The sequence below is a fragment of the Dermacentor silvarum genome, chromosome 7, assembly GCF_013339745.2.
Source record: "Dermacentor silvarum isolate Dsil-2018 chromosome 7, BIME_Dsil_1.4, whole genome shotgun sequence".
Lineage (NCBI taxonomy): Eukaryota > Metazoa > Arthropoda > Arachnida > Ixodida > Ixodidae > Dermacentor > Dermacentor silvarum.
The window spans coordinates 178260612-178280457 of NC_051160.1; the positions used below are offsets into that span (position 1 = coordinate 178260612).

At 49.1% G+C, this 19846-nt stretch overlaps 1 protein-coding gene across 6 annotated transcripts in view; it reads left to right on the top strand.

Annotated features, from left to right (window-relative positions):
* LOC119458726 (NAD-dependent protein deacetylase sirtuin-2) overlaps positions 1–19846 on the top strand; it is a 419041-nt gene that overhangs the window by 283056 nt on the left and 116139 nt on the right. For all 6 annotated transcript variants that reach the window (XM_049671396.1, XM_049671397.1, XM_049671400.1 and 3 more), the window contains one exon: positions 16644–16710. In XM_049671396.1, coding sequence (XP_049527353.1) covers positions 16644–16710 — 67 coding nt within the window. The remainder of the gene's footprint in view (positions 1–16643; positions 16711–19846) is intronic.

Below are 19846 nucleotides of genomic sequence, written 5' to 3' on the forward strand. Positions count from 1 at the left end.
CTGACAACGGGAGAGCGGAGGACCCGGCCACGAAGCTCGTGAAGCTGGCAAGGCCCAGGTGTAGCTGTAGTCCTCGGAGACGTCTGGGCGAAGCTCCTGGGACCGGCTGCAGCTGCTCACGGTGGTTCCGGTCTTCTTCTCGAGAATCCCTCTTCCTCGGCCAAGCCCGTTTAACCGATAATCATCGTGCTACTGAGTCGCCATGCCGATCGACGTAGGGCGAAGAACGCTTCGTGAAGCCTAGCCCAGCAAGTGACACGTCAGCGGCGAATACCGGGGCACCAGCCACGCACTCGGCCACATCAACGGATTCACGAGTCGTCAGCACTTACGGCATCAGCGACACCCCGAACGAACAAGTCGTGAGGCCTAACCTGGGGCCATATTCTGAAACGTTCGCCTAGGCGAAATTTCTTTTTTCGCTTTCAGGCGTGCACTGATTGGCTGTTTTAGCAAAATTGGATGAGCTGATTGGGTGGTTGAGCCCGACGTCATTCAATTTTGTTCAACCAGCCAATCAGCGCGCACGCTGATTTCGCCTAGGCGAACGTTTCAGAATACGGCCCCTGAAGAGTGACACGTCAGCGGCGGCTACCGGGGCACCAGTCACGTTCTCGGCCAGGTCGACGGAACCGCGAGTCGTCGGCACTTACGGCATCAGCAACGCTTCAGATGCGCACGACGCGGACCCAACAAGAACTTCAAACCGACGGTCCGTAAGAACCCGCACTTCTCTATTGCGACGCAGTTAGGCTGGGGCCAGGGTGGCGAGACTTTGACGAGTCAGTGCTAAGACTGATGTAGAGACTCTAAGACAGAGTTAGGCTCCGAGACAGAGATAGATTATTTCCTGGTAGTGTTGTATTTAGTTAGTTTTGTATTTTCTGTTGAGTAAGCATTTTTTGCTGAGTTATGGTTTTAGTGTTGTGTGCCTTGTGCCTTTACTGTCCCTGTACATATTAAATCCTTGTTTGCTGTGCTGCCAGTCGTGTCTCTCCTCCATCGAGAGTAGCGCATGTACACAACTCTCCAGCTCCCAAGCGAGTAGAAGGCGACAAAATATTGGCGAGCCTGCCATGATTGATACGGCCCAGTCACCGATACTCGGGAGTTGTAAAGATGGAGTGGGAACGTTTGGCGGCGGTAGCGAAGGATTTAAATATGTCGAAGGAGGAGACGATGGCGTTTTTTGAGTATACACAACAACAAAAAGAAAAAGAATACGAACGAGAGCGCGTGGAGCAGGAACAAAAGCACAAAAGTGAAAAAAAAATATTTTGGAGTTAAAAATTAGACTAGCGGAGATGGGCGCGGGTTCTCGCGACGGCACAAGTTCACCCGGATCGGCGTCATCCAACTCGACTTCGCCCAGGCCAAAACAGATTTGCCCCAGGAAATTGATGGCTCTGTTTGATGAGCGAGAGATGATTTAGATGTGTATTTGCATTGCTTTGAGAGAATAGCGGTCGGGCAAGGCTGGTCAAGGAATGAGTGGGCTAGCGCCTTAAGCCTGTGTCTAGTTGGTGAGGCTTTAAGTGTGTTTGGACGGATGTCCGCCGAAGAGAGTTTAGACTATGACAAGGTGAACAGCACTTTATTGCAAAGATTCTGGCTAACCGCTGAGGGTTTCCATGAAAAGTTCAGGTCATGCAAACCGGAAGACGCGGAAACTGGAAAAGAGTTTGCATGTAGATTAACAAACTACTTTGAAAGATGGATGGAGTTGTCAGAGGCCACAAGACATATGAAGGGGTGCAGGACAAGTTTGTAGGAGAACAATTTCTCGCCAGGTGCAGCAACAGTCTGGCGATATTCCTCAAAGAGAGGAAATTAAAAACATTAGAGGAAATGGCAGCACATTCAGATCAGTTGGTAGAGGCGCAGGGACTAAGGAATTTAGGAAAGAGTGGCAAGGACGCGCCGATGGCAGCAGTAGGAGGGACGAGGAATTGGGGGCCGATGAACAGGCAAGGGACGCCACAAAGATGTTTTCTTTGTAACCGGCTGGGACATATAGCAATGAACTGTCGGGTGAAGGATAGTCAACGTGGTCCACCAGTGGTTTGCCAGCTATGTCAAAAGAGAGGTCATGGAGCGCACGAATGCAGATCAGGATACGTGGACAAAGCTGCATGTACGATGAAAGGTAAAGAGGATGGGCCGAGAGAAAAGAACATGCCCGTGGTGGAGGGAGAAGTTCAAGGACGCAGGGCTACGGTATTGAGAGACACGGGGGCGAACACAGTTTTGCTCAGGGAGAGCCTGGTACCATCTGAGAACATGACCGGCTATTTCAAACCAGTCATTTTGGCGGACAGGTCTGTTAAGTATTTGCCAGAGGCGCGAGTTCAAGTATCAACACCATTTTTTATGGAAGTGGTCACAGCTAGGTGTGTAGAAGATCCTCTGTTTGACCTGATTTTGGGGAATGTATCAGGGGTGAGAAGGGCGGCTGACCCAGACCCTAACTGGAAGAGGACAGAGGATTTAGAGAAGAGGGAAAAGCCAGAAGCGCTAGAAGAAGAGACACCTGAGGTATAGGTAGCGGTGGCAGTACAAACGCGTACATGTACTTGGTGATGGCCCCTACCGACTTTGAATCGAGGTTTCGCAGCGTCTTGTTGGTCACACCGTCGGGGCCAGGCGTCGATGTTGTACGCAGCTTGTGGAGCGCGGCGCCGACCTCTGCCTCCGAGATGTCGGCGTCCAGTTCTTGGCTGGGGATTCCAGTGTGTTGTGGCAGTTGTACTGTTGTTGCATTAGCGCTGCTGCTCTTCTGATTCTGGTGGGAGGTATTGATGTACTGGTTGGCGAGCTCCTCCAGCAGCTCTTCGTCGGTACCCGGATATTGGTGGATTATATGCTCGAATTGCTTGCGTACTGCCGTCTTGCAACTACCGGGGTCAATGAGGTGTCTGCAGCAGATGCCACGTTTTCTTACAGCCCATCTGGCCATTCAGGCTGTTGCAAATTTGGCCCCATTGCTGATGTTTGAGTGTGGCGCTGTGGGCTTCAATGTCACGTTCGAGTTTTGCGATGCGACGGCGAAGCTTCTTGTTGTGCCGTTGACGCCGCCACCTGCGCATGAGGCCTTCATGCGCTTCCCACATGTGGAGAGGAGGCGGGAATCTGTCGTCGGCTGCTCTTGAGTGACCTCCATTTCGCGCGTCGCGGTGGTCACGTCCTGCTTTAGCGACTCGACCTATTTCTTTATGTCCGAAATGGTGTCGGGTGCCGCTTCTTTGCGCATTTGTCGGAAATTGTTCGACTCCATGATTCGCGCAGTGGTTTTGGTTCTTTTGTTGGCGGATGTTGCAATGGTAGTGGAGAGGATGCAGTGATCACTGCCCTCCGAGAGGCCCGTGTTTTCCCATCGAGCGCAAGGTATGTTTCTGCACAGCGTCAAGTCTGGTGAGGTATCTTTGCACACGCTGTTTCCGATCCACGTTGGCTGCTGTTGCGCGTCATTCAGAATGGTTACCTTTAAGTCTTGTATGGCTTCCCATAACCGGACGCCCTTTGGTTCTCATTTGGGATAGCCCCAGTCTCGGTGTTTAGAGTTGAAATCTCCAATGATTAGTAATTGTGCATCTTTGGCCAGCGCAGATGTTTTTCGAAAGATGTGTGGGAAGTCTGCTCCCCTTTCTTTGGGTGAGCTGTATATGTTTAATATGAAGAGTGTTTTGAGTCCTCTTCTCTTCGGTAGAACTTCAATGAGTGTGTGCTGTATGCTGGTGTTTTCAATTTCGTGCTGCATGGCCGTCAGATTGTTGTGTATGAGGATGGCCGTACTGGGCGTGTTGTGTGTGCCTAATTGGTTATACTCCTTGTAGCTAGGGAGTTTCACGTGGCCGTTCGTTTCTTGTAGAGCTATGACGTCAGGGACATCATCTTTTTGCTGGGGATTATTCTGAATATGCTGGATAATTTGCTGCAGGTGGCGCCTTTTCTTACGGTACCCCCTGCAGTTCCACTGCCAAATTGTTAACTTGGAGTGACGGGGAGCCATAATGGATTACGTGGTCTTTGATGTGGAGGCCGGCTTTAAAGTGGCTGCACGGCTTGCTGATGAGGTGCGTTTCTTGGCCAGCTGCACGCTGAAATCGGCTAGCGTGGCCTCTGTAAAGCTTTTGAGTGTGGCAAACAAGTTGTTTGTATGTATAATGGCCTGTTGCATCGCGTTAAAGCGTGCATCAAATTGGGCTTCTAATCTTGTCGCTAGTGTTGATATGGCCGCAGTCACCGCCGCAGTAACTGCCGTGGTGATGTCAGCTTCGGCATGAAGGGATGCAGTGGATGTGGCAGCCTTGCGCTTGCCGTCGTTCTGTACTGGTTGTGGTGGTGTTTCCGTCACTGGCGCCGTATTGCTGGCTGCAGGGGAAGAGTGTACTTCTTGTGTTTGCATAGGTGTTGGAGGTGTTTGTGTATGGTGGTTAGTATTGCTGGCTGCAGGGGAAGAGTGTACTTCTCGTGTTTGCATAGGTGTTGGAGGTGTTTGTGTATGGTGGATAGTGGAGAGTGCCCTGTCAATTTTAGTCTCGAGGGTTTCAATGTAGTTCATTAATTTTGCAATCTGGGACTATTGGGAAGAAATTTGAGCTTTAAGGGAAGAGTTCTCCCTGGCCAGTTCCCTCACCTGTGAAATGGCCGATGACGACGCCATGATGGAGGCCGGGAGTCCTTGCTCCCAGGCCACCTTCTTGGGAGGATGTTGGTAGGCCGCCTCATTGAGTGGAGCTCTGCTGGACGACCGGGACCACTCCTTCGTGGTGGGTGCCCTCGAAGACGAGGGAGTCCTTTGGGTTGAGGGAGATCTCAAGTGACGTTTTGAGCGCCGGGTGCGGGACCGGGACCTGCTGGCTCGCCGTTGCGGCGTCCCTCCGTCGCCCCCTCGGGGCAGCGGTGGGGAAGAGGTTGACCGGTTATGGGAGGTTGAGCGGCTGTGGGAGGTGCTGCTACTGCCCAGGCGGACCGGGCTCCGTCGAGTCGTGGTGTTGTTAGAGGGCCCAGTAGTTGATCCCTGAACTTGATTTGTTGTGTTAGTAGAAGTTATCTTCTTCTTTATAAAGCGGTATTTGCAGTTCGAGCTGTTGGTTTTATGCGCTCCGTTGCACACGATGCAACGTGCCTGGCATTTGGGCTTTGTGTCCGTCATAGGGGGAGGGTGGTTGTCGCCACAGCGGGTGCAGTGGTCTTGCTTGGGCAGGGGGCATACATCGGGGCGATTCCCTACTTTCCAGCAGTTTTAACATGCCTCCACCCGACTGTAGAAAGGGTAAAGGCGAATGTGCACTCCGTGGTAGAAAATCCAGCGGGGCAGGAAGTCTCCGGTGAGTGCGATGAGAATGTGTCTCGTCTTGCCCATTCTTCTTCCCCCGACGATAGGCAGGTCGGGATTGCTTGCTTGAAGGTCCTGCAGGATCTCTTCATCGGTGAAGTTATCGAATGCGTTGAACATAATGCCCGTAGTGCATCGTCAGGTGGTGGTGCGTAGACGTGAAAATCGATATTGTGACCGTCAAGTTGGATCGACGTGATGCTGAGGTAGGTCTGTGCACGTTTGGAATCCGCAACGCTTAGCGTAAAAGTATTGTTCGTGGGATGAACTCTCACTTTGTCTCTGGAGGCGGGCGGCTGGTCTGGTAGTGAAGCTGCCTTAAGTAGGGAGTCGTATAGTTGCCATGGCGGCACCTTTGTTAAGTCTATTGGTGTTTTTGGCCATCCTACAATGTGGATGGCATCTGCCAGCATCCTTGGTAGTGGAGCGCGTCTTCGTAGCGGGGGCGGACGCGGTTTCACTTGATGTTGTTGGTGTTTCTGCGCAGCGCCATCATTAGCACTGCCTTCCCGCGGGTTAAGCTTAGCTTGGAGTTCCCTCCGACGCTTCTCTTGGGCTCGGTACCCGGGCGACTGCCAGGAATCGTCTCATCTTTCGAGATGGTGGTACCTTCCACCAGGCAGTCCATGTCGGTGGGCGACCGGGCGCGGCGGCGGGGAGAGGTTTTCGACAGCTGCGACACGGAGCCTACGCGTGCAGCTTCAGCGCAAGGCCTAGGCGTGGCACCGTACTCCAGCTAAGCCTGGTAGGCTTAGCCGTGGTTGGCGTTGTTCAGCAAAACAAGAACTCTCACCTGAGAATGTCCAGCGGGATTGGGTCGGGGATGCTGTCCACGGGTTTGGCAACACTTCATACACCCACTCGTGATAGAAGCATTGGCCTAGTAACACGTTTCTAGGAAGAAAGCCGGGAAATAGCAGAGCTCGCGGTGCAGACGCGCCCGCTCGCCACAGTTTTTGGAGGAGAAACTGCTTTTTGGAGGAGAAACTGCTTGTTCGCGAACTGTCCCAATTTCTCCTGCTCGCACGACTAATTTACTCGCTGTTTGTGTGGAAGGTGCTTCCGTCGACGCTCTTATAGACACTGGTGCCGCCATCTCTGTTATTCATCACGAACTATGCTTCTGTCTACAAGAAGTGCAAACTCCGTATGTTGGCCCGGTCTTATGTGGTGCCAATGAAGGTTCGATTTACCCTACCGGACAGTGTACTGCTCGTGTCCTCATCGACGGAATTCGCCATCATATACAGCTTACTGTGCTTTCGTCGTGCGCTCATCCAATCATTTTAGGCTGGGATTTCTTGTCAGCTGCATCTGCTGTCATTTCATGCGGACAACCACTTATACATATTACGGACACCGAGCTCTCTGACACTGCCGATTCCTCGCCGCTCCACCTTGTCACAGCGGCAGGTTTTGTTCTTCCACCCGGCCAAGCCCGCATTCTTACCGTTAGATCAAGCGAAAATATTGACGGAGACACAGTGGTTTCCCTTTCTCAGCGCTGCATTTTCCGGGAAATTGCCATCGCTTCTTGTCTAGTGCGTTTCTCATGCGGCTGCGCCAGTCTGACCGCCTACAACATGACATCAGAGCCACTTCTGCTGCCGGAGGGGTCCACTGTTGCCATCCTTATCGACGCACCAGCACCAGTATGTGTTGTCACTGCTTCGCCTGTTTCGTCCTTCGCCGAGTGTACGACCACAGATGGTTCACCCAGTGCTCTCAGGGCCACTGTGAGTTGAGATCTCAGCCCAACCCAGACTGATGCCCTGCTGACCATCTTAAGGAAACACTAAATTTGCTTTGACATGTGTTCAGATGGCTTGGGTCAAACAACCGTGGTCACTCATTGCAGCGAAACAGACGAATCCCGCGTCATTCATCACCACCCTTACCGTGTATCATCTGCTGAACGCAAGGTTATAGAAGACCAAGTCAACGACATGCTTGCGCAGAACATTGTAAGTCCTTCAGCAAGACCTTGGTCGTCTCCTGTTGTCCTAGTTTTAAAAAAAGAACGGTTCGGTTCGCTTTTGCATCGATTATAGGGCATAAAACAAAATTCCCCGTAAGGATGTGTATCCTATGCCCCCCCCCCCGTATTGACGATGATTGGGATACCTTACAAGGTGCTGCCTACTTTTCGAGCCTCGACTGCGTTCTGAATATTGGCAGATCCCGATGCATGAGCCCGACAAAGAGAAGATGGCGTTTGCAACACCTGATGGCCTTTACGAATTCAATGTAATGCCTTTTGGTCTGTGCAATGCGCCAGCCACATTTGAACGAATGATCGATACCGTACTGCGCCGCCTCAAATCGAAAACCTGCCTGTGTTACCTGGACGACATTGTCATCTTTTCCTCCAGCCTCTCCAAGCACCTCTAACGTTTAGACGATGTTCTCATGTGTCTAGCCAAGGCTACACTAGCTGCTAGCACTTACTACACTAGCACTCCAGCTGCTACACTAAGAAGTGTAAATTTGCGAGCTGCAGCATCAAATTGTTAGGTCACGTGGTCAGCAAACACAGCATTGAGCCAGATCCCGACAAGGTCGCTGCTGTACAGCATTTCCCAAAACTAACCACACCTAAAGACTTTCGCAGCTTTCTCGGCTTAACGTCATACTTCTGCCGCTTTGTCCGTGGCTTTGCCATTATCGCAGCTCCTCTTCATAAACTTCTGACCGCGACCACACCGACCACGATAACCTGGACGGATGAATGTGAAGCCGCCTTTCAAACCCTCAAGCGATGCCTCACGTCAGGACCAGTGCTTCGTCACTTTGATGCCACAGCCTCTACTATCCTACACACTGAGGCAAGTGGGCATGGAATCGGCGCTGTCCTGCTGCAGTGGAACGACACGTCTGAAGAGCAAGTCGTGGCCTACGCGAGTCGTACTCTTTCTCCTGCTGAGCGAAACTATACTATCACTGAACAAGAATGCCTTGCCATCGTATGGTCCGTACAAAAGTTTCGCCCCTATTTATATGGCCGCCCATTCACAATTGTGGCTGACCATCATGCCCTGTGTTGGTTGTCCTCCTTGAGTAATTTGTCCGGACGTCTCGGCCGTTGGGCGCTGCGTTTGCAGGAGTACGACTACACTGTCACATATAGGTCTGGCAGGCAACACCCAGATGCTGACGCTTTATCTCGCTGCCCGCTGTCACCAAATGCCCATGGCTCACCTTCCATCCGTTTGGCATCACCCAGCCAACCGACCACAACAATGGCCCTGGTATGGTTGGTGACCTCGGTAGACATTCTGTCATCAGGAGACCTTGCCTCCCTTCAATGCGCAGATACAGACTGCCGCACAAGTATCGACCGGCTCACTGGCTTATCCCGTCCTCCCAACAGCTGCTTAAGACGACAACTTGCACGGTTTAAACTTATTTATTATTTAACAGATGAATTAATGAAAAGGGGCCGCGCCGACACCGAGCTGCTACAAAGACAAGCGCACTTCGTTCTCCTCTTCTTCCGTCCTTGCCGTAGCTTTAGCGTAACACTCCTCCCTTCACAGACGAAGCCCGCTGGGTGAGTAACTGTTACGTCCACTCGGAGTCACGTGGATGACAGCGTTTCAGGCGAGCGACGTGAACAAGCTGCGTCTTCTTAGACCGGTAGCCATTGGACACGAGACGAGCAATCGAGTAGGTTACATCACTGTGACGATCGGTGATGACGAAAGACCCGGTGTAACGAGCCAGAAACTTCCAGAAAGGGCCGCGCTTGTGAAGTGGTGTCCAAAGCCATACAATGTTCCCTTTGTCGTATGACACATTCTTATGTTGTGAATCGTAGCAGATCTTGGAGTGGTCCTGGGATGCCAACGTACGGAGCTGAGCTATGCGGCATGCTTCCTCAGCGCGGCAGAGAGTCTGGGCAATAGAAGAGTCCGCATGAGGAATGAAAGGTAGAATGGTGTCAAGGAAATTGCGGGGTGGTCTAACATAAAGAAGATAGAAAGGGCTGTAGCCTGTAGTTTCATGCTTTGCGGTGTTGTAGGCGTATGTGATAAAAGGCAAGATGGCATCCCAATTTTTGTGCCTGGAATCCACGTACATCGAAAGCATGTTGGTCAACGTTCTGTTAGTGCGCTCGACGAGGCCATTTGTCTGTGGGTGATACGGGGTCGCGTGGCGAAACTGGCAAGCACAGAGACGCAACAGCTCTTCAGCTACGTCGGCCACGAACTGGCGACCGCGATCGCTCACAATAACACGAGGGGGTCCATGACGCAGTATAACGGAGGAGAGGAGGAAGCTCGAAACATCAAGAGCCGTGGCCGTTGGCATCGTTGCGGTTTCAGCATAACGTGTCAGATGGTCGACGCAGACTATTATCCAACGGTTGTCGTTTGTTGAGCGCGGTAGTGGGCCGAGAAGATCCACTCCAACCATTTCGAAAGGAGATGATGGTGGCGCTACCGGATGAAGGAGTCCGACCGGAGCAGTGTTAGGGCGCTTGAATTGCTGGCACTTCTTACAACTGGCCACATACTTCTCTATATCCCGTCGCATACTGGTCCAGTAGAATCGGCCCTGAATGCGGTTGTATGTTCTGGTGAAACCCAGGTGCCCAGCGGTCGAGTCATCGTGCATAGCACGGAGCACGTGAGTTCTCAAATATTTAGGGACCACTAAGAGGAGGCGGGCACCATCAGTCGCTTAATTCTTCTTGTAGAGCAGGCCATCTTGGATGACAAAGCCGTTGTTACCTGTCGGCTGAGCAGCTGAGGCGAAGAGGCCATCCAGGCTGCGGTCGTGACGCTGCTCTTCCCGGAAGGTGGCCAGGTCAGGAAAAAGAATGTCGTCAATGGCGGTCAGAAACTCATCGAAATTGTCGGCGTCGCATGCACTTGTTGTTAGAGGGAGCCTCGAAAGACAATCGGCGTCCGCATGATGTCGGCCACTCTTGTAACGGACTGCAAAGTCAAATTCCTGTTAACGTAGCGCCCATCGAGCAAGGCGGCCAGATGGGTCGCGGAGACCAACCAACCAACATAGCGAATGGTGGTCAGTAACGACTGTGAAGCGGCGCCCGTAGAGATATGGCCGGAACTTCTGGACTGCAAAGACGACAGCGAGACACTCTTGCTCAGTGACGGTGTAATTTTGTTCGGCCTTGCTCAACGAACGGCTGGCGTATGCAATGGCATGCTCGGCGTCACCAAAGCGCTGCACGAGGACGGCACGGAGGCCGATTCCACTTGCGTCGGTGTGCAATTCTGTTGTGGCAGAGGGGTCAAAATGACGAAGTATGGGTCCGGAAGAGAGCAGGAACTTCAGTTGACGAAACGAGGAATCGCAATCTGCTGTCCAGATGAAAGGGTTATCCTTGCGCAGCAATGAAGTCAGGGGGTAGGCAGTATCGGCAAAGGTGGGCACAAAACGTCGGAAGTTCGAGCAAAGACCCAAGAAGCTCCTCAGCTCGCGTTGTGACTGCGGTTGTTTAAAGCCGCTAACTGCAGCGACCTTCTGTGGGTCTGGTCGCACCCCGTGCTTGTCCACTAGATGTCCAAGTACTAGCGCCTCTCGTTGGCCAAAGTGACATTTCTTTGAATTGAGTGTAAGGACAGCTTGTTCAAGGCACATCAGAACAATGTCCAGTCAATCGTTGTGCTCTGCAAAAGTACGGCCAAAAATGACGATGTTGTCAGGATAACAAAAACAAATCTCCCATTTCAGGCTGTGCAGTACCGTGTCCATAAACCTTTCAATGTTGCAGGCGCGTTGCACAAACCAAACGGCATGACGTTGAATTCAAACAAGCCGTCTGGGGTCACAAAAGCGGTTTTCTCTTTGTCAGCTTAATGCATGGGTATCTGCCAGTAGCCTGATCGGAGGTCCACAGATGAAAAGTAGGACGCGGAATGAAGGCAGTCGATAACGTCATCGGTCCGGGGAAGTGGATACACATCCTTTTTCGTCACAGTATTGAGACGCCAGTAGTCGACACAAAACCTCCAGGACCCATCCTTCTTTTTCACGAGGATGACCGGCACAGCCCATGGGCTAGAGGATTCTTGGATGATGCCCTTGGCTAGCATGTCGTCGACCTGTTCAGCGATGATCTTGCGCTCTGACGCGGACACGCGGTATGGGATGCGCGGAACGCGTGTCGATCCTGTGGCGAGCCCGTGTAGCTGGAACGCGAACTATGCTAGCGTTCTGCTCAAAATCAAATAATGACGCATGCTTGCTAAGGACGCTGACCAGGGCTTGACGCTTCTCTGAAGACAGTGACTTGTTTATCATTTTTAGAAAAGGCAACGAGTCTTCAGAGACACCGGGGCCAGCGCCGTGCTCTCGGGATTCGTGTGACGTGTCATCAGTTAAAGCGCCTATGTGGAGGCTGGTATCCACTTCAATAGAGGCAAGTCGCATACCCCTGGGTAGCACAACTGACTGGGAGGCTAAATTTGACACCCACAATGTAGTTATTCCGCAGACCACAGAGAGGACGCATCGAGGTACGAGCACACTTTTCTTCAGAACTATTGAAGGCACAGGCTCAACAATTGCATCAAATGTATCGGCGTCGACACCGCAAGCAGCAACTCGAACTCAGGATAAGGAAAGTGCTGGTAGGACAGCATCTTCAATGACGGCGAGAGTGCGTGAACGGGTAGCAGATTGGTCGGCAACAGGAGAGAGGAAAAGCTCGCCAGTACCGCAGTCAACAGTGGCACCGCATTGTTGTAGGAAATCGAGGCCAAGAATTACGTCGTGAGTGGATTGAGCAAGCACTGCAAATTCGGCTTGATACACGTTATCAGAGAAATAAACGTTCGGGGTGCACACTCCAATAGGTCGGAGCAATTCTCCACTCACAGCACGAAATGCATTAACCTTATCCCAGGGAAACATCACTTTACGGCCTAGTCGGGTTTTGAAATCCAGGCTGATAACGGAGACACTCGCTCCTGTGTCCACTAAGGCCAATGTAGCAACTTTGTCCACTAAAACACGAATCTTGTTATGACACATGGTGACTGGCGGAGGCATAGGGGCGTGTAGCTGATGATGACTGGCGACCTCACCTCCATTGGTCGCGCCGCCTAGTGTCCCGGCGGCGGTGACGTGAGACGTCGTCACGGAGATGGAGACCTGCGCTGGCGTGAAGTCGGTGGCGTCAAGCTCTGCACAGAAGCTGGTGAGTTGCTACGGTAATTCGCCTGGTGGTTTGTCCTGCCATCGAAGTCGGAAAGTCAGCATGTCCCGTCACCGTGCCGATTGCTACGCCGATAAAAAGTGCGCGGTCACTCATACGTTGGTGGTGACGTGCGACGGCGATGAGGACAAACGTGTCCGCGAATACCGCATTGGAAGCAGATGGGACGCTCACGGGACGCACTGAAATTGTCAGTAGTAGGATAACTGGCACGGCCGTCCCACTCTTGAGAAACTGCAGGTGGTCTGGGTGAGTAACCGCCGTGGAACTGATAACTGGAATGCGCGTTCATAGTAGGGTTTGACGGTCTTGAACGAGGAGCGAAGTTGTAGGTGTCTACGGAGGCGGCGGTGATAGACGTCTCACAGAAGTCGCAGTGAGAAAAGGGCTCTCGAACCCGCGGAGTCGAGAGGGAAGCCTCCTCACGTCAGTCAAGCTCTTCGCGCACCACTTACCGAATGTCTGACGCAAGGTTGGATGAAGCTGGGACCACGTCAACACTGGCGACGTTAGTTATGTTGGCCAGGTGGCCGAACATCGGTGTGATACGCTCTCAAGGCTTCAAACGTGCGGCAGTGCTGAATGACATCACTGACGGAGTCCAGACTGTCTCTTCCAAACTGGTACACGTCCTCGGCGATCCCTTTTAAAAGATGACCAACTTTGACCTCTTCTGTCATCTGAGGGTCCAGGGCCTTGCACAATTAGGTATACCGACACATATTGCAATATATACTGAGTGTTCAAAATTAACCTTTAAGGAATTTTAAAAAATTGCCTGTGGCAGGTAGCATAATTCTTATTGTTGAGCTGGGTTATTTGAAGAGGTGGACATTAGTAGCACAAGAAATAGAAACACATATTAAACTAATTAACAAGAATTGACTAATGAACTTCTTAGTTAATTACTTTACGGCTATTGCAATTTATGAATTGTAGCCAGTGAGCTTGCAAGACGCATCCACTTGAGATGAATTTCAAGGATGACAATATTATTTCCCAAAGTGTGGGATGAAATACAGTTACTTTTGTGCTTCAGTCTATAAAACAGCATTTTGGTACAAATGTGCATTTTTATGGCGAGTTTGATGACGCATATCTCCAAACTGGTGTCATTCTGGAAATTTATTCCAAGTGGATACGCCTGACAAGCTCACTGGCTACAATTCATAAATTGCAATGTGTCATAAACTAATTAACTAAGAAGTTGATTAGTTCATTTTTGTTAATTAGTTGAATATGTGTTTCGATTTCTTGTGCTACTAATGTCTGCCTCATCGAGTAACCCAGCTCAATCATTAGAATTATGCTACCTGCCCCAGGCGATTTCTAAGGATTCCCTAAAACTTAACAATGAACACCCTGTTTATACGCAAGTGTCTCTGTAGATTTCAAAAATACAATTGTAAAAAAAACCTTTTTTTAGTTGCATTTTATTTTCTTAAAGACTTTTATTTCCTTAATACTCCTTTGCTAGGGGTATTACATAAGGGTGGTTACAGTTTTAACATAAATAACAGAAACACAACTTTTTAGAAAAGTGGAACATAAAAGCTACATTTCGTAAGTGCATAAAAACAAAGAAAGAAAAAAAAAACAATAAAAGTTATGTATGAAAGAACGATTAGTTTTTAGCGATTTATAATTTTTGTAATTGTACTGATTCAGCTACTGTTCCTGCCATTGTGACTTTCATGGTAACCATGAACAGGAGGGCCCTGTTAAGTTTTTACTATGGGACCTCCTTCTGCAAATGTCATCTGTAAAGCATTTTGTGAAATAATAAAAATTGATTGATTGATTGATTGATTGATGTCAGGAGAGTGATTACAGCGAAGTGGTGGGGAAGGGCAGTCCAATCTGATGCTGTGCAGAAATAAAAGACTAAGAAAAAGTAGTATGGGTGCGGGGCCATAAGACCTATAGTGGCTGTCCAGTTCGTAGCAATATGCGTGGGGGTGGTGTTACATATGGCTCATGATTTAGGGAACTGTAAAAGAACTTATGAAAGAGGCAAACATTGGCTGTAGAATGCAGTGTGCAAAAGCTGTAGATCAAATTTTGCTCCTAAAGATGATATGCTTACGTCATATGAGTACGATGAATGGATGTATCTGACCACAGAGTTTTGAAAGGACTTGAGTGCATTAGCGAGATGGATTTGATATGGGTTCCAGATGGGTGATGCATATTCAACTTTCGGTCTGATTAGGGATTTGAAAGCTAGAAGTTTTACGTTCTGTGGGGCGTCACGCAAGTGTCGTCTCATGAAGCCAAAAGTTCTGTTAGCTGATTAAAGTATGTTGCAAATATGCGTGCCCCAAGTGAGATCATGAGAAAGTGTGACGCCCAAGTACTCGACTGATTCTACTCATTCTATGCGACCGTTTACTATTACAGCAAAGCTGTTATATGCTAGGTTCCAGGAGATCGCGTCCGGTAACGGAAGTAGATAGGTAGACCGGAAGTAGATCGACAATTTTCGGATCCATGTGCGCGACGGTTTTTTGCCAGTCGTGCCTTAGTACAGGTGTCAAAATAGATGATGGATGGCCCATTTCTATACCCCTCGACACCACCGATGCCTCTTTCACAAGTGTCGCGATACTCGGCGGGGGCCCGTCCCACCAATCGTTGTGCCCCTTTGTCTCGTGACGTAGAGATAGCGCTAACGCCGTTATACGCTAGCAAGTCCTTTGGACTCGCTATGGGACTGACGCTCGTTTAACCACGTCTTCTAGGATCTGACGTCAGGATCATGACAATGCCGTGCAGTGTGCCGCAGCTATGACGCTAGTCTATGATAATGGGGCGGACCTGGCACAGCAAATTCACTACTTGGCCATCATGCCATGCAAAAACAAGACGCCTGTGACCTTGCTCTTTGACGGACATGCCAAAGACGCTCAATATAATCAATAACGATAATATATAAATTCACTGTAGCAATAGTCACTATAGCAGACCCACCGTAGTCACAGCTTCGCTGGCTTCTATCTTCACGGTAATGGAAGGGCTCTAGATTTTTTATAAGAGGACAAGAAAGGGTTACGGTGGCGGGTAAAAGATATCTGTTTACATTTGTTGGGATTAACAGTCATCAGCCAACGTTCACACCCGTTGTTAAGATTGTTATAAGGTGCTTTCTTCAATTAGTAACTCGGTGGTAAATCACGCAGTCATTGGCTAATATCCACATCTAGGAAGATATGTGTAGGGGTAAATCATTAATGTAAATTAAAAAGAGAAGCAGACCAAGAACTGATCCCTGAAGGACACCCAAAGTTGCAGGTGGATAATTCATCATTTATAGATTTATCGACAGATTTTAGTCTCTAGAACGGACGTCCTCATTTAAGGTTTGCATGCTAAGAAGGTTTACTTGCCTGAGACAGAATGCCAAAAGCAGCACAAGTCTATATTTGGCGATTCTATGAAAAACATTTATCTGGCAACTCTTACACATGGCAACTGCTGGGCTGAGCACGTTGATGACTGCCTCAGTGGCAGGATAGGTGACTATACTGCTCAAGGAATGCGCAAAGGTTGGATTCAGCCCATTGCAGCAGTTGGCCTTATACCTTAAATTATTCCAACTGCTTTAACTGAAAAGTTTGCCACAAAGCTTCTCTCCATGTGATACCGTTATTTAGCATGCACAATGGTGCAGTGTGTGTGAGAATGCTCTCTTGTGTTTAGTGTCTTTTTCTGAACAAGCTGTGTTGGAAGTCAGTGCTGTGTGTTGTAATTACTGCTAGTGAATTGTTTGTTACCTGCACTTTACAACTAGCTCTGACGATCACGTGCAGTGTTACACTGAAGTACACTGGCTCAGTCTAGCGTATTCTGCACGTCTAGTTGTAGTACAGATTTGCTGTAAGCGCCTGTCCAAATACAGGTAATGGGGCCAGAAAACACTGCATGTGGTCCCAGAACAGTGCAAGTCTGCTGCAAAAGGTCAGGGCTCAAATGACAGTTGGTTCCCACAGGAGACAGCATAATGTGTGGACGCACTGCAACACAGACATCATGTGATAGCTCCAGAACATTCACTTGATCCTCCGTGCAACCAGTTAAGTGATGGACTCGATGGTGACACAGCACTTGTTGATGCAGAGACGTGGCACTCTTGGGCACATGTGACAGTGGCTGTCAGGAGATGGCTGACCGTCTGGGCTGGAAGGTGAGTGGCCTCATACTCATGACTGGCATATTCATGGGCACGAAGGAGCAGAATGCCATCAGCACATAGTTGTGCCTGTATATGTAAATCAAGATAAGTTTTTGCTGTAGGCTGAGCCCTAATTTTGTAGCGTTGTGTGTACCTCACAGACATTACGTGCAATTAAAGAAAGCGTTCGTTGTTGAAAGGTAACCTAAAATTTTATTCAATTTTTTCATTACAAAAATTTGAGGCGGCCCAACCAAAAAGTTAGTGCATGTTCACTGGACTAGGATTCGAGCCCCTTCTTACTAGGCAGACAGCTAATGCATGACATGGTATTGATGACAGTTACATTACATAAATACACACACTCACTATGCGCTATTACATATAAAACACTATATAAGCATATAAAAGGTATATAAACAAGATGTTCACAAATATGTACTACTGAATAGACACAGAAAACTTTCTCAATTACTACTAGTTACAAAGTCATATACTCCAGCACGTAGTTATGGAAGCCTATTTATTTATTATACTTATTTGTTTATTATACATTCCCACATTCGCTCAGCGAGCGTTACAGTGGGGGGGGGGGGGGGGGTAAATAATACAAATGCAAAACAGTGGTAATTAAGGTCACATAACAAAAAAAAAACACAGTGACGAATAATACAGTGCAGGCATCACAGCTATCTTTAAAAGAAAAAAGAAAGAAAAGGACTATATGTACATATATACACTTATACACATTCATGTGCACATATAAATATATAAACACAGTTACGCACATATACACAATACTATATACACTATACTATATATATATATATATATATATATATATATATATATATACAGGGTGTTTCATTTTAGCTGCACCAAATTTTTAAACATTGCCTGTGGCAGATAGCACAGTTATAATCCTTAATCAAAACGCCTAATTGAGTAATTAACGTATTTACGCTAGTGAACTTTTTCATTAATGATTTTACGGCACATCTTTCAATCTATGGATTATAGCCGCTGAGTTCGCAAGGCGTATCCACTTGGAACGAATTCTCAGGACTGAACCAGTTTCCAGATATTAATTTTTGAAGTGTCCGACGAAATGTATGGGCGTTCCAGTTAACTTCTTGAGGAAAACGCTGTTTTATGCATTGAAGCACAATGTTAACTGAAACGCCCATGTATTTCGTCGGACACTTTGAAAATTAATATCCCGAAACTGGTGCAGTCCTGAGAATCCGTTCCAAGGGGATACGTATCGCCTTGCGAACTCAGCGGCTATAATCCGTAGATTGAAAGATGTGCCGTAAAATAAATAATTAAAAAGTTAATTAGCGTAATTATGTATTTACTCAATTAAGCGTTTTTTTTTTCTCGTGGAAGTAATGGCCGCCTCATCGAGTAGTTTAGATCAAGGATTATAATTGTGCTATCTGCCACAGGCAATTTTTAAAAATTTGGTGCAGCTAAAATGAAACACCCTGTATAGTAGGCAAGCAAACACGAACAAAAATAACATCAAAATACACGAACTGATCACATGTCAAGCAGTTCACTGAAAAAGGCTAAATTTGATGTTTTAGAAACGAAATGGAGCATTCCATTCACTGATGGTTTTGGGGAAAAAAGAATACTTTAATGAGTTCGTTCTTGACTTCATTGGCCTTACTTTTAATGTGTGTTCACGGCGATGGGATATGTAATGTGGGTTAAGCATCGAAAACAAGGGGAATGCGGGAGATGGCGATTCAAGATGATGAGTAACACGAGAACAAGGTGAGAGCAGGAGCCAACGTTTCGAAAAGTGGATTTGTCTTCTTCAAGGCGACAAACGCTCTCCTCGGCACAGTATATATAGGTAGGGTTCTTCTAAAGGGGAGAGAAGGTAAGGCGGGTGGGTGAGGTAACGAGCCAGAGTGTGTTAGTGGCGAGGGTGTAGAATTGAAAAGAAATATAATGCACTACTGATAGTCGGTGGAGGAGTTTGAGGCAGCGCCATGTGTTAGCAGGTTGACGTGTCATGGCAGGTTCCTCTTCATGGAAGGGGACAGGACGACGGAGGGGGGGGGGGGAGTGTCTGCTCCACTGGAGGTCAGTGATCTATCGTGTCTGAAACAGAAAAGTAGCGGCAGATAAATGATGTCCTGGCACACACAAAAAAAATAAACGCGGGGGGGGGGGCATAGATATTGTGGGGATTGAGGGTTGCGCCGGCATGATTGCGCGGGCTTCGCCTGCTCTGCCATCCCTCGCCATCGTTCCCGCTGGCCTTATTCCCCGCCCGCGCCGCCTAACCGGTTCCCGCGGTGGCGCTGCGCACGCGGTGGTTTGCGGTGAGGGCGGGGCGCTGACGTCACGCGGCCGCGCGTTTCGGCTGCTAGCGGCGGAGCGTGGCTCAGGACCAGCGCACGGTACGTTCATGCTTTCCTCTCGTGGCGGCGCCTTGCGGCGTATCATGCAAGCAGCAGCGAAACAAAAAAAGAGCAGAAGCCCGGTGGTGCTGCTGAAGCGCGTTCTCTTCGGCGGCGCCCGTGTCTCCCACTCAAAGCAGACGACATGGGCGTTCGCTTCAGCGTGCACGCCTTAACGTTGTTTTTGTGGGCTTTTAAGTGAATCAGTAACTGTTCTTGTCGGTGTCTGTTCGAGGGCCGTAATACTTACAGCGCTGATACATGCAGTGTACTCTTGTTCGGAATTTGCTAGCCTAAGATGGGGACGCAGGTGGGACGCGTGAGTGCCCTCAGTAGAACTTGTGGAGGCGCGCGGCCGTACGGGAGCAAGGTGCGCGGCCGCGAACGGGAGTAACACACGTGAGTGGTTGCCCTGGCAACTAAGACGGCAATAATTTCTTTCTCAGCTGCCAGGTGCCGCCAGTATGATAGTGGCTCCGCGGGCTTGTGACATTTTCTGGTCACCGCAACTGGCGGAGTTTCCACTCCTAAAGGTTTCTTGCTCCGTGCCCTTGGTACATCCGGGAACGCTGTTTGTCAGACGCTCGTTACTTGATAATATTGGATGGTATTTTCGTAGGATGTTGTTTATGTTTGGAAGGGCGTTAGAATATTTTGTTATAAAGGCTGGTGGTCTATCAGATTCTGGTATAGGTTGTTTCTGAGCTAATGCCGACTGCTTCTCTAATCTT